Source organism: Cotesia glomerata, linkage group LG5 (genome assembly GCF_020080835.1).
Source record: "Cotesia glomerata isolate CgM1 linkage group LG5, MPM_Cglom_v2.3, whole genome shotgun sequence".
Classification (NCBI taxonomy): domain Eukaryota; kingdom Metazoa; phylum Arthropoda; class Insecta; order Hymenoptera; family Braconidae; genus Cotesia; species Cotesia glomerata.
The window spans coordinates 26981995-26993325 of NC_058162.1; the positions used below are offsets into that span (position 1 = coordinate 26981995).

The 11331-nt window shown below is 21.9% G+C and overlaps 2 protein-coding genes across 3 annotated transcripts; one reads left to right on the forward strand and one right to left on the reverse strand.

Moving 5' to 3' along the window:
* The first annotated feature begins 1029 nt into the window (after positions 1–1029).
* LOC123264900 (leucine-rich repeat and IQ domain-containing protein 4-like) lies at positions 1030–6921 on the forward strand. The gene is made up of 6 exons (XM_044728427.1): positions 1030–1582; positions 3477–3663; positions 3768–3914; positions 3973–4143; positions 4360–4548; positions 6784–6921. Exons 1-6 carry the CDS (start codon positions 1225–1227, stop codon positions 6851–6853), a joined length of 1122 nt encoding a protein of 373 aa, XP_044584362.1. The 5' UTR covers positions 1030–1224; the 3' UTR covers positions 6854–6921.
* Positions 6922–11114, reverse strand: LOC123264898 (ubiquitin-associated protein 1). 2 transcript variants are annotated; one of them, XM_044728419.1, is made up of 6 exons: positions 11048–11114; positions 10085–10265; positions 9804–10018; positions 9250–9582; positions 7943–8167; positions 6922–7603 (listed from the first exon to the last, which is right to left on the reverse strand). In XM_044728419.1, exons 3-6 carry the CDS (start codon positions 9987–9989, stop codon positions 7160–7162), a joined length of 1188 nt encoding a protein of 395 aa, XP_044584354.1. In that variant the 5' UTR covers positions 9990–10018; positions 10085–10265; positions 11048–11114; the 3' UTR covers positions 6922–7159. The 2 variants fall into 2 exon arrangements, with proteins under 2 accessions (XP_044584354.1, XP_044584353.1); XM_044728418.1 differs by having other exon boundaries at positions 10172–10265; positions 11048–11113.
* Between the last annotated feature and the right edge of the window lie 217 nt (positions 11115–11331).

Genomic DNA, 11331 nt, shown 5'->3' on the forward strand with positions numbered 1-11331 from the left:
ACTTTATTATTATTTATTTTTAAAAAAGTCAGCTGTTAATTTTAAAAATTTTCACTTGTAATTTTTATTAATTTTCACATGTGGAATTTTTTTTATAACAATTTAATAGCTAAAAAATTCTAAAAAAATTTTTTTTGTCCACTTGTGTCATAAAAAATGGCATTTAAAATTTTTTTAAACTTGTAAATTGTTTTTTTTTTTTAATCATTTATTTGCCACAAAAATTAATAAATATATTTAAACTTTATTATTATTTTTAATTTTCTTTAATAAATAAATTATGGCAAAAAAAATGGAGTAGAAATTTAAAAAAAATAAAAAATGCAATTTTTTATAAATAATTTTTTAAAAACAATTTTTTTGTTAAAGAAAATTGAAAAAATTGTCAAGTTTAATAATTTTTTTAATAAATAAATTATAGCAAAAAAAATTTTTTTTTTAAATTGACATGTAGAAATTTTAAAAAATAAAAAAATGCAATTTTTTATTTATAATTTTGTGGAAGAAATTTTTTTGTTAAATAAAATTAAAAAATTTTCAAGTGACAGCTTAATTTAATATCATTAAAAATAATTAAATATCTACTAAATTAATTTTTATAATTTTTTAATATATTAAAAATAATTTTGATATTTTTCATTAAATTTTATTTATTAAATGATTAAAAGAAAATTTTTAATGACACTTCTTAGTATTTTTTTTGTTTAAAAAAAATTTTTTAAAAATAATTAATCAAAAAAATTTTTAAAAAATTGTCTTTCTTTTTTATTAAAATATTTTTTAAAAATAATTATATTTTGTTTATAATTTTTCACTAAAGAAAATTTAAAGACTGTCAGTGCATACAACTTTAACAATCGATTTTCCACTCTATAAATTTATTTATAACTAGTATAAGATATATGTATATATTTCTATTATTTATATAATGAATAAAATAAAATAAAATGAATAAAAAATAAAATTATCTATTAAAGAATAATTATTGTAAAGCTTATTGGTTAAGCCCCTTAAAAACAAAGTATTGATATAAGTAAATATAGGTAAATAGGTAATGACCTAGTTTTTATATTTTGATGCAGGAATAGATTGAAGTAAGCCCTAGAAACGCGAGTAGTCTGCATGCAATTCAATAATTGCAATGTACTCTTAAATTAGCAGTTTAATATGAAACAAATAAAATAAATATTTAAATAAAAATAAAATAAATAAATAAAATAGAGAATGGAGGAATTGATTGAAGAAATAAAAAGTAAGAAAATTCTCCACTGGAATTACCGAGGCTTTGAGGAACTGCCTTCAGTGCTTAAACATTACGGACATGAGGTCTGTGAGATCTATTTGAAGGAAAATAAATTGACATGTTTACCTCCTTGGATATGTGATTTTAGTAATATAACTAACTTGTACTTGTCCGGCAACAAGTTAGGTAAATTTCCAGAGGAATTGTCGAGGATGAATCGGTTGTTAGTTATCGATTTGTGTGATAATAATATTGAGGTACTGCCACATAGTATTGAAAATTTATCATCTTTACGTCAGTTGTTACTTGATGATAATTATTTAAATCAATTACCTCTAGGTAAGTATTTCTTCTTTTTATGAATTTATTATTTCTTCTTTTATTTAAATTTAATCAATATAAATTATTTCTTCTTTAATTTATTTGTTTAAAATAAATTTTTTCAATTTTCTTTTTAAAATTAATTTCTTTAAAAATAAATTTCTTTTTTTAAAACAAATTTTATCTTTTTTTATTTATTTATTTTAAATCAATTTTTTCTTTGATCTAATTTTAATTAAAATCTAGATTTAATCAATATAAATTATTTCTTCTTTAATTTTTTAAAATAAATTAATTTTTTTTTAATTTTTTTAAAACAAATTTTATCTTTTTCAATTTATTTATTTTAAATCAATTTCTTCTTTGATTTAAATTTAATAAAAATAAATTATTTCTTCTTTAATTTACTTTTAAAAATTAATTTCTTCTTTAATCTAAATTTAATCAATATAAAATATTTCTTCTTTAATTTTTAAAAATAAATTTATTTTTTTTATTATTTAAAAATAAATTTTATCTTTTTCAATTTATTTATTTTAAATCAATTTCTTCTTTGATTTAAATTTAATAAAAATAAATTATTTCTTCTTTAATTGACTTTTAAAAATTAATTTCTTCTTTAATGTAAATTTAATCAATATAAATTATTTCTTCTATAATTTATTTGTTTAAAATAAATTTTTTCAATTTTCTTTTTTAAATTAATTTCTTTAATTTTTAAAAATAAATTTATTTTTTTGAAACAAATTTTATCTTTTTTTATTTATTTATTTTAAATCAATTTCTTCTTTGATCTAATTTTAATTAAAATCTAAATTTAATCAATATAAATTATTTCTTCTTTAATTTTTTAAAATAAATAAATTTTTTTTTAATTTTTTTAAAACAAATTTTATCTTTTTCAATTTATTTATTTTAAATCAATTTCTTCTTTGATTTAAATTTAATAAAAATACATTATTTTTTCTTTAATTTACTTTTAAAAATTAATTTCTTCTTTAATGTAAATTTAATCAATATAAATTATTTCTTCTTTAATTTATTTTTTTAAAAATTAATTTCTTCTTTAATTTTTAAAAATAAATTAATTTCTTTTATTTTTTAAAAACAAATTTTATCTTTTTTTATTTATTTATTTTAAATAAATTTCTTCTTTGATCTAATTTTAATTAAAATCTAAATTAAATCAATATAAATTACTTTTTCTTTAATTTTTTAAAATAAATTAATTTTTTTTTATTATTTTAAAACAAATTTTATCTTTTTCAATTTATTTATTTTAAATCAATTTCTTCTTTGATTTAAATTTAATAAAAATAAATTATTTCTTCTTTAATTGACTTTTAAAAATTAATTTCTTCTTTAATCTGAATTTAATCAATATAAATTATTTCTTCTTTAATTTATTTTTTTAAAAATTAATTTCTTTAATTTTTAAAAATGAATTAATTTTTTCTTTATTTTTTAAAATAAATTATTTCTTCTTTAAATTACTTTTTAAAATTAAATTCTTCGTTAATCTAAATTTAATAAAAATCGATTATTTCTTCTTTAATTAATTTTTTTAAAAATGAATTTTCTTTAATTTTTTTAAAATGAATTATTTATTCTTTAATTTGTTATTTTTTGTTAATTTACTATTTCTTCTTTATTTTTTTAAAACAAATTTTATCTTCGTCAATTCATTTAAAATTAATTTTTTCTTTAGTTTATTTTTTGAAAATAAATTATTCCTTCTTTGATTAATCAATTATAAGCTTTTAATTAATTAATTAATTAATAATAAGAAATTAATTAAAATAAATTATTTCTTTTTTTATTTATTAAAAATAAATTATTTCTTCTTTCATTAATTTTTAAAAAAATAAATTTCTTCTTTAATTTATTTATTAAAAATAAATAAATTTTTCAGAATTATTAAAACTAGAACGCTTGGAAATTTTATCATTATCAAGAAATAATTTCATCACATTACCAGAATGGCTGGGGTCATTAAAAAAATTAGATAAATTAATAGTCGATAATAATAACTTAGAAGAGATACCAAATCGCCTGACACTAGCGTGTTCACTTACCGCAATCTCCGTTAAATCAAACAGGTATTTCATTATTTAATACAAACTCCTACCAATTTTCAATTTTTATCATGTATCTGATGGAAAATAAAAACAAAACATTAAAAAAAAAAATAAACAATTAACAGATTAAGATATTTACCTCTTAACTCGTTTATATCGCCCGTTAACATAACTTTCGACTGCAATCCGAATGTCAACTACTTATCGTACCCGATTTTGTGCCAACTCCTGGAGCTAGGTTGGGAAGACGGAAAAAATTGCTTGATCAATGGGTAATTTTCCTCCATATTTTTTTTTTCTGTTTATATTAATTGATTCTAAATTTTTTAGGTGCAAGCTGGCGATGAGCGTGAATAAAAATATTAAATTGCTGGTTAATTTATGTAGGATCAAGAAAGACATTATTGAATTACCCAGGCAACTTTTCCAGGTCTTTGGGGTTGATGTCAAAGTACCTGTGTCTTTATGGGAATTGTCCTTAAGGAATTTATACAAGAATAAGTATGTCTTATATTTTTCCTAGGCGTTTAAATAATTATAATTAACGCCAGGATTTTTTCCTTAATTTAAAAATAACAATTCATAAGAATTATTACAATTTTTTTTTATATAACCAATATTTCCCTGTAATATTGAAAATTCAAATTACTTATTTTAAAATGCTTTAAAAAGTTAGACTTTAACTAAATTAAATTAAAATAAATAATAAAATTACAGAGAAGATGATTTCTTCGATAAATATCACACATTAAAGCACGATATTTTTTACAATTTACTATCAAACGGGCCAATAAGCATCTGCTTAAACAGCCACTGCCAGGAACCTATTTTCACCGAAGCTTGGATCGTAGTTGGTAAAAGTGAGGAGTGTGTCTTTCTAGTCATCACACTGTTCTGTTCTCAAAAGTAAGGACTAAAAAAAATAAAATCAATATAATATAGGATAAAAGTACCGGTTTTGGCCATTTCATATTTTAGTTAATTTGTGAAAGATTTAACTAATCAAGTTCAATTTTTTTAGAATTTATGAATTACTCATAGACTAATAACCTTATATCTTGTGAACTATTGACATTTTTGAAGATATAAGCTCACCCCGACATTATACTCATCAAGACCTTTCATTTGAGTACCCACATCAATTTTTCATATATTTTATATATTTATATATATATATTATATACATGTATATATGAAAAATATATAAAAAATGCATGTGGGTACTCAAATGAAAGGTCTCGATGAGTATAACATCAAGATGAGCTTACATTTTTAAAAATGTCAATAGTTCACAAGATACAAGGTCATTTCTTAATCATTGATATTTTTGAAGATATAAGCTCATCCCGATGTTACACTCATAAAGAGCTTTCATTTGAGCACCTACATGCATTTTTGATATATTTTTCATATATACATATATATATATAATATATATTTTAAAAATATAAGCTCATCCTGACGTTACACTCATCAAGACCTTTCATTTGAGTACCCACATCAATTTTTCATATATTTTATATATTTATATATATTATATATATGTATATATGAAAAATATATAAAAAATGCATGTGGATACTCCAATGAAAGGTCTCGATGAGTATAACATCAAGATGAGCTTACATTTTTAAAAATGTCAATAGTTCACAAGATACAAGGTCATTTCCTAATCATTGATATTTTTGAAGATATAAACTCATCCCGATGTTACACTCATAAAGAGCTTTCATTTGAGCACCTACATGCATTTTTGATATATTTTTCATATATACATATATATATATAATATATATTTTAAAAATATAAGCTCACCCCGACATTATACTCATCAAGACCTTTCATTTGAGTACCCACATCAATTTTTCATATATTTTATATATTTATATATATATTATATACATGTATATATGAAAAATATATAAAAAATGCATGTGGGTACTCAAATGAAAGGTCTCGATGAGTATAACATCAAGATGAGCTTACATTTTTAAAAATGTCAATAGTTCACAAGATACAAGGTCATTTCTTAATCATTGATATTTTTGAAGATATAAGCTCATCCCGATGTTACACTCATAAAGAGCTTTCATTTGAGCACCTACATGCATTTTTGATATATTTTTCATATATACATATATATATATAATATATATTTTAAAAATATAAGCTCATCCTGACGTTACACTCATCAAGACCTTTCATTTGAGTACCCACATCAATTTTTCATATATTTTATATATTTATATATATTATATATATGTATATATGAAAAATATATAAAAAATGCATGTGGATACTCCAATGAAAGGTCTCGATGAGTATAACATCAAGATGAGCTTACATTTTTAAAAATGTCAATAGTTCACAAGATACAAGGTCATTTCCTAATCATTGATATTTTTGAAGATATAAACTCATCCCGATGTTACACTCATAAAGAGCTTTCATTTGAGCACCTACATGCATTTTTGATATATTTTTCATATATACATATATATATAATATATATTTTAAAAATATAAGCTCATCCTGACGTTACACTCATCAAGACCTTTCATTTGAGTACCCACATCAATTTTTCATATATTTTATATATTTATATATATTATATATATGTATAAATGAAAAATATATAAAAAATGCATGTGGGTACTCAAATGAAAGGTCTCGATAAGTGTAACATCAGGATGAGCTTATATGTTCAAAAATGTCAATAGTTGACAAGATACAAGGTCATTTCCTAATCATTGATATTTTTGAAGATATAAACTCATCCCGATGTTACACTCATCAAGAGCTTTCATTTGAGTATCCACATGCATTTTCATATATTTTTGATATATATATATATATATATATATATATATATATATATATATATTTATAAAATATATGAAAAATTGATGTGGGTACTCAAATGAAAGGTCTCGATTAGTGTAACATCGGGATGAGCTTGTATCTAAAAATGTCAATAATAATACATTTATACGAATTGAATTCATAAAGTCTTGTGCTTATAAAAATAGTTATACAATAATTTATAATCAAGTTGTCAAAAAAAGGTACACTGGCCACAAATGGTACTTTTTACTTACTTCTACCTTACTAATTAAAAATAAAAAAAAAAATATATTTCAGCTGTGCGAGCATTTTCGATTTCCAATCTCACGGAATAGAAACTCTGACTTGGGATTACTACAACGGTTAAGAAAAATCAAAGCTGGACTTTGAGCAAACGTGATATAATATTTCATAGAAATAAATATTTAATAATAATTAAAATTAGTTATTTATTTATAAAGATTGTCGGTGAATGTACAAATTTAAAGCAATTAATCAGCCTTCAGTGACTACTCAATACTACTTTAGTAATTTATTTATTTATTATTAATCAATTAATTGATATTAAAGTACGTAAAATCGGCTTAAAGAGTAGCAAGCTGGTTAATTCTATTTAATTAAAAGAGTCTACTTAATATTTTATTTATACTTAGACCGATATTATTAAAGTAAGCTACGCACACAAGTAATCTAGAGCTTTATCGCGGTCGTTATCACAATTGAGCAGGGCCTTGGAAGCCTCGTCCTCCGAAAATCCAAGATCTTTTAGAGTAGACAAGTTATCGTGATACTTCTTAGCCCGCTCCTGGTCGTACTCATTGAGTGCCAGGGCTTTCTCAGCGTCATCTCCGGGCAATCCCATGTCCTCTAAGCACTGGACGGCTAGTAAATATTCAACAACTTTCTTATTATCCTTACCACCGAGATCACTGATCGCGCGCGCTGCGCGCGATAACGGGAATCCCATGTCGCTCAAGTGCTTCGCTAGCTTCCTGTCCTCGTCTGATGATAAGCTGGACAGGACGTTTGTTATTGCTGTTGATTCTTGGCTCACCAACTCTTTATTATTTGTGTTAGATAAATCCGGGCTCTCTAGGTCTGGCCAGGGTTTCCAGTTCTGTTTTTTTTTAATTAAAAATTTTATTTTTATTTTATTTTTTAATTAAAAATTTTATTATTATTATTATTGTTTAATTAAAAATATTATTTTTATTTTATTTTTAATTAAAAAAAAATTTTTTTCGTAAATTTATTTTTTAACTAAAAATTTATTTATTTTATTTTTTAATTAAAAATGTTATTAATTTTATTTTTTAATTAAAAATTTTATTTTTAATTAAAAAAAAAAATTTTTTTTAATTTTATTTTTTAATTGAAAATTTTATTTTTAATTTTTTTTTTTTTAATTGATTTTTTTTAAAAATATTTTTTAATTGATTTATTTAAATTAAATTACCTCCATATGTGAGCGCTCTAACTCGCGTTCTAATTCTTCGACAATTATAGAAATGTTTCTTCTTTTAGATTCAAAATTGTTGTTGTCATTTTTATCTTCTAGTTTGTTGATAGTGTCCGTGTCGTTGTGATGATTGCTTTCATTAAGTTTGGTCTCTAAAGTTAGTTCTTTAAGTATGTTTTCTATTCGAGCTGGTGGTACCCACTGTGATGTTGGTTGTAAAACCTAGCAATAAATAAATAAATAAATAAATAATGAATTTTGTTAAATTGCACTGAACTTTCTTAACTATTGACATTTTTAAAGATATAAGCTCATCCCGATGTTACACTCATCGAGAGCTTTCATTTGAGTACCCACATGCATTTTTGATAAATTTTTCATATATACATATATATAATATATATTTTAAAGATATAAGCTCATCCTGATGTTACACTCATCAAGAGCTTTCATTTGAGTACCCACATGCATTTTTGATATATTTTTCATATATACATATATCTAATATATATAAATATATAAAATATATGAAAAATTGATGCGGGTACTCAAATGAAAGGTCTTGATGAGTGTAACATCAGGATGAGCTTATATCTTTAAAAATGTCAATATTTCACAAGATACAAGGTAATTTCTTAATTATTGACATTTTTAAAGATATAAGCTGATCTTGATGTTACACTCTTCAAGAGCTTTCATTTGAGTACCCACATGCATTTTTAATATATTTTTCATATATACATATATATAAATATATAAAATATATGAAAAATTGATGTGGGTACTCAAATGAAAGGTCTCGATGAGTGTAACATCAGGATGAGCTTATATCTTTAAAAATGTCAATATTTTACAAGATACAAGGTAATTTCTTAATTATTGACATTTTTAAAGATATAAGCTGATCTTGATGTTACACTCTTCAAGAGCTTTCATTTGAGTACCCACATGCATTTTTAATATATTTTTCATATATACATATATATAAATATATAAAATATATGAAAAATTGATGTGGGTACTCAAATGAAAGGTCTCGATGAGTGTAACATCAGAATGAGCTTATATCTTTAAAAATGTCAATAGTTTACAAAATACAATGTCATTTCTTAATTATGTATCTAGAGATTCTAAAATTAAAATTATTTTATCTATGTAATGCTAAATAAATGTAATAATATTTTTTTTGGCAATAAAAATTTTATGAATTATTTCCTTAAAAATGAATATTTTCAACAACCTGATTAATTATTATGTTAAAAATGAATATTTGCATGACATAATGTTTATAAATAAATAAACACCTGAGCGAGTTCCTCCATATCATTAATGGTCTTCAATTCCATATTATCAAAAGGACTAGACGTATCGTTGTCAAAGTCCGCGTAGTCTAGCCCATTGGACTTGACATTAAGATCAATATCCTGGAGATCGCAGGGCGGAGACAGCGGCTGGGGAGTAAGTATAGTAGTCTTGGGTGCTGGAGCAACTTTAACTGGCAGTGGAAGTACTTCTGGAGATGACGGCGAGTTACTTTTAGTCAGTTCTTCTTTTTCTTGCTCGCGTTTCTTCCTTTCTTCTATACGTTGTTCTCGCGCTTCTTTATTTTCTTTCCTCGCTTTCCGCCATTCTTCCAGCTGACAGTTTTAAAATAATAAATTATCAATTACAATTGTGACACTTAAGCCAGCTGACAACTGTTAATTTTTTAATTTTTATAACAAATCAATTACAATAAATAAATACTTAAAAAAATTTCTACGAATAATTTTTAATTTTTACATGTAGAATTTTTTTATTAAATTTTTTTTATAATAATTCAATTGATATAAAACTATAATTAAATTTATCATAGTACCTTATTTAGAATAGACCTTTCAACGCTAAAATCATAATTATAACGAGTGATATCTGGAAATTTGTTGTTGTAAGCTGCTGGGAGTGTTACTTTCCTAGGAGGCTTATAAGCTTCTGCTATTTTGACATTGACACCGTCCATGTATGATGACACCGGGTCTGATGATGATATTGATGATCGTGCCATCGTTCATCGAGCATCAATTTACATCCAACCTAAGTTATTTACAATTAATTTTATTAAATAAATGTTTTTTTTTTTTTTTATAAAAAAAAATTTACTTGCAATTTTTAGACGTGAAGAATTATTTTTTAATGAAGAACTTTGCAAATATTAATAATAATTAATAAATTAAAAATTAGACTTACAAATAAAAATATTACAGAGGTTGATTTCACAACGTCAACTCATGCTGAAGTGTAGCCATTGTTGTTCTGTTTCAGTCGGTAAGAAATTTCTCCTCTGAAAAAATGGCGCATGACTATTTATCAAGACACTGAAGTTAACTGACTTTAAAAATTTTAATTAAAAATAATTATTACAAGTTTTAATAATTATTTAATTATTGTTTTAAATTAAAACAAATTTTAATTAAAAAATTCCACTTGTTAAAACAAAAAAACATTTCTTAACTATTTTTTTTATTGGAATTACAAAATTTAAAAAAAGTGACAGGTGTGTCTTAATTTTAGCATTAAAAAATGTTAACTGACATTAAAAACTTTTTAAAAATTTTATAACAATTAAATAATTATAAAAAAAATTTAATAAAGAATTTTTTAAGTACTTTTTTTATTACAATTAATTAATTTAAAAAAATTGACAGCTGTCAGTTGATTTCATTATTTATTTATTAAAAAAAGTGACTTAATTTTAGTATTAAAAAATGTTAACTGACATTAAAACCTTTTTAATAATTTTATAAAAATAAATAATTGTAATAAAAATTACAAAAAACATTTTTTAAGTATTTTTTTTATTGCAATTAATTTAGCAGATATTTGATAATTTTTAGAACTATTGTTAATAAATAAATTACAAAAAAAAAATATACATGTAGAAATTGTTAAAAATTAAAAATGCAATTTTTTAAAAATAATTTTTTAGAATTAATTTAATTGTTAAATAAAATTCAAAATTGGTCAATCAGTTTACTGTAATGTCATAATTAATTTGTAAAATTAAAAAAATTGTCAGCTTACCACTATATAAATTCATTTCTTTATTAAAAAAAGTATACTTACACTTTTTACACTTATAAGTGTCTTAATTTTAGTATTTTAAAAAATGACACTTAACCTAACTGACATTAAAAACTTTTTAATAACTTTATAAAAATTAAATGATTATAAAAAAAAATGTAATAAAAAATTATTAAAGTATTTTTTTTATTACTATTAATTTATAAAATTAAAAAAATAACAGCTGTCAGCTGACCATTATAAATTTATTTATTTATTAAAATAAGTAGGTGTCTTAATTTTAGTATTAAAAAATGACACAAGCTGCTAACTGACACCAAAAACTT

Bases quoted from the DNA above. Each gene is read 5' to 3' on its own strand.
- LOC123264900 (XM_044728427.1), top strand. From the start codon at position 1,225: ATGGAGGAATTGATTGAAGAAATAAAAAGTAAGAAAATTCTCCACTGG. The intron at 3,915-3,972 runs GTAATTTTCCTC...TAAATTTTTTAG, and splicing joins AAAAATTGCTTGATCAATGG to GTGCAAGCTGGCGATGAGCG. The intron at 4,144-4,359 runs GTATGTCTTATA...ATAAAATTACAG, and splicing joins AGGAATTTATACAAGAATAA to AGAAGATGATTTCTTCGATA.
- LOC123264898 (XM_044728419.1), bottom strand. From the start codon at position 9,989: ATGGCACGATCATCAATATCATCATCAGACCCGGTGTCATCATACATG. The intron at 9,583-9,803 runs GTACTATGATAA...TAAAACTGTCAG, and splicing joins AAAGGTCTATTCTAAATAAG to CTGGAAGAATGGCGGAAAGC. The intron at 8,168-9,249 runs GTGTTTATTTAT...ATTTATTGCTAG, and splicing joins ATATGGAGGAACTCGCTCAG to GTTTTACAACCAACATCACA.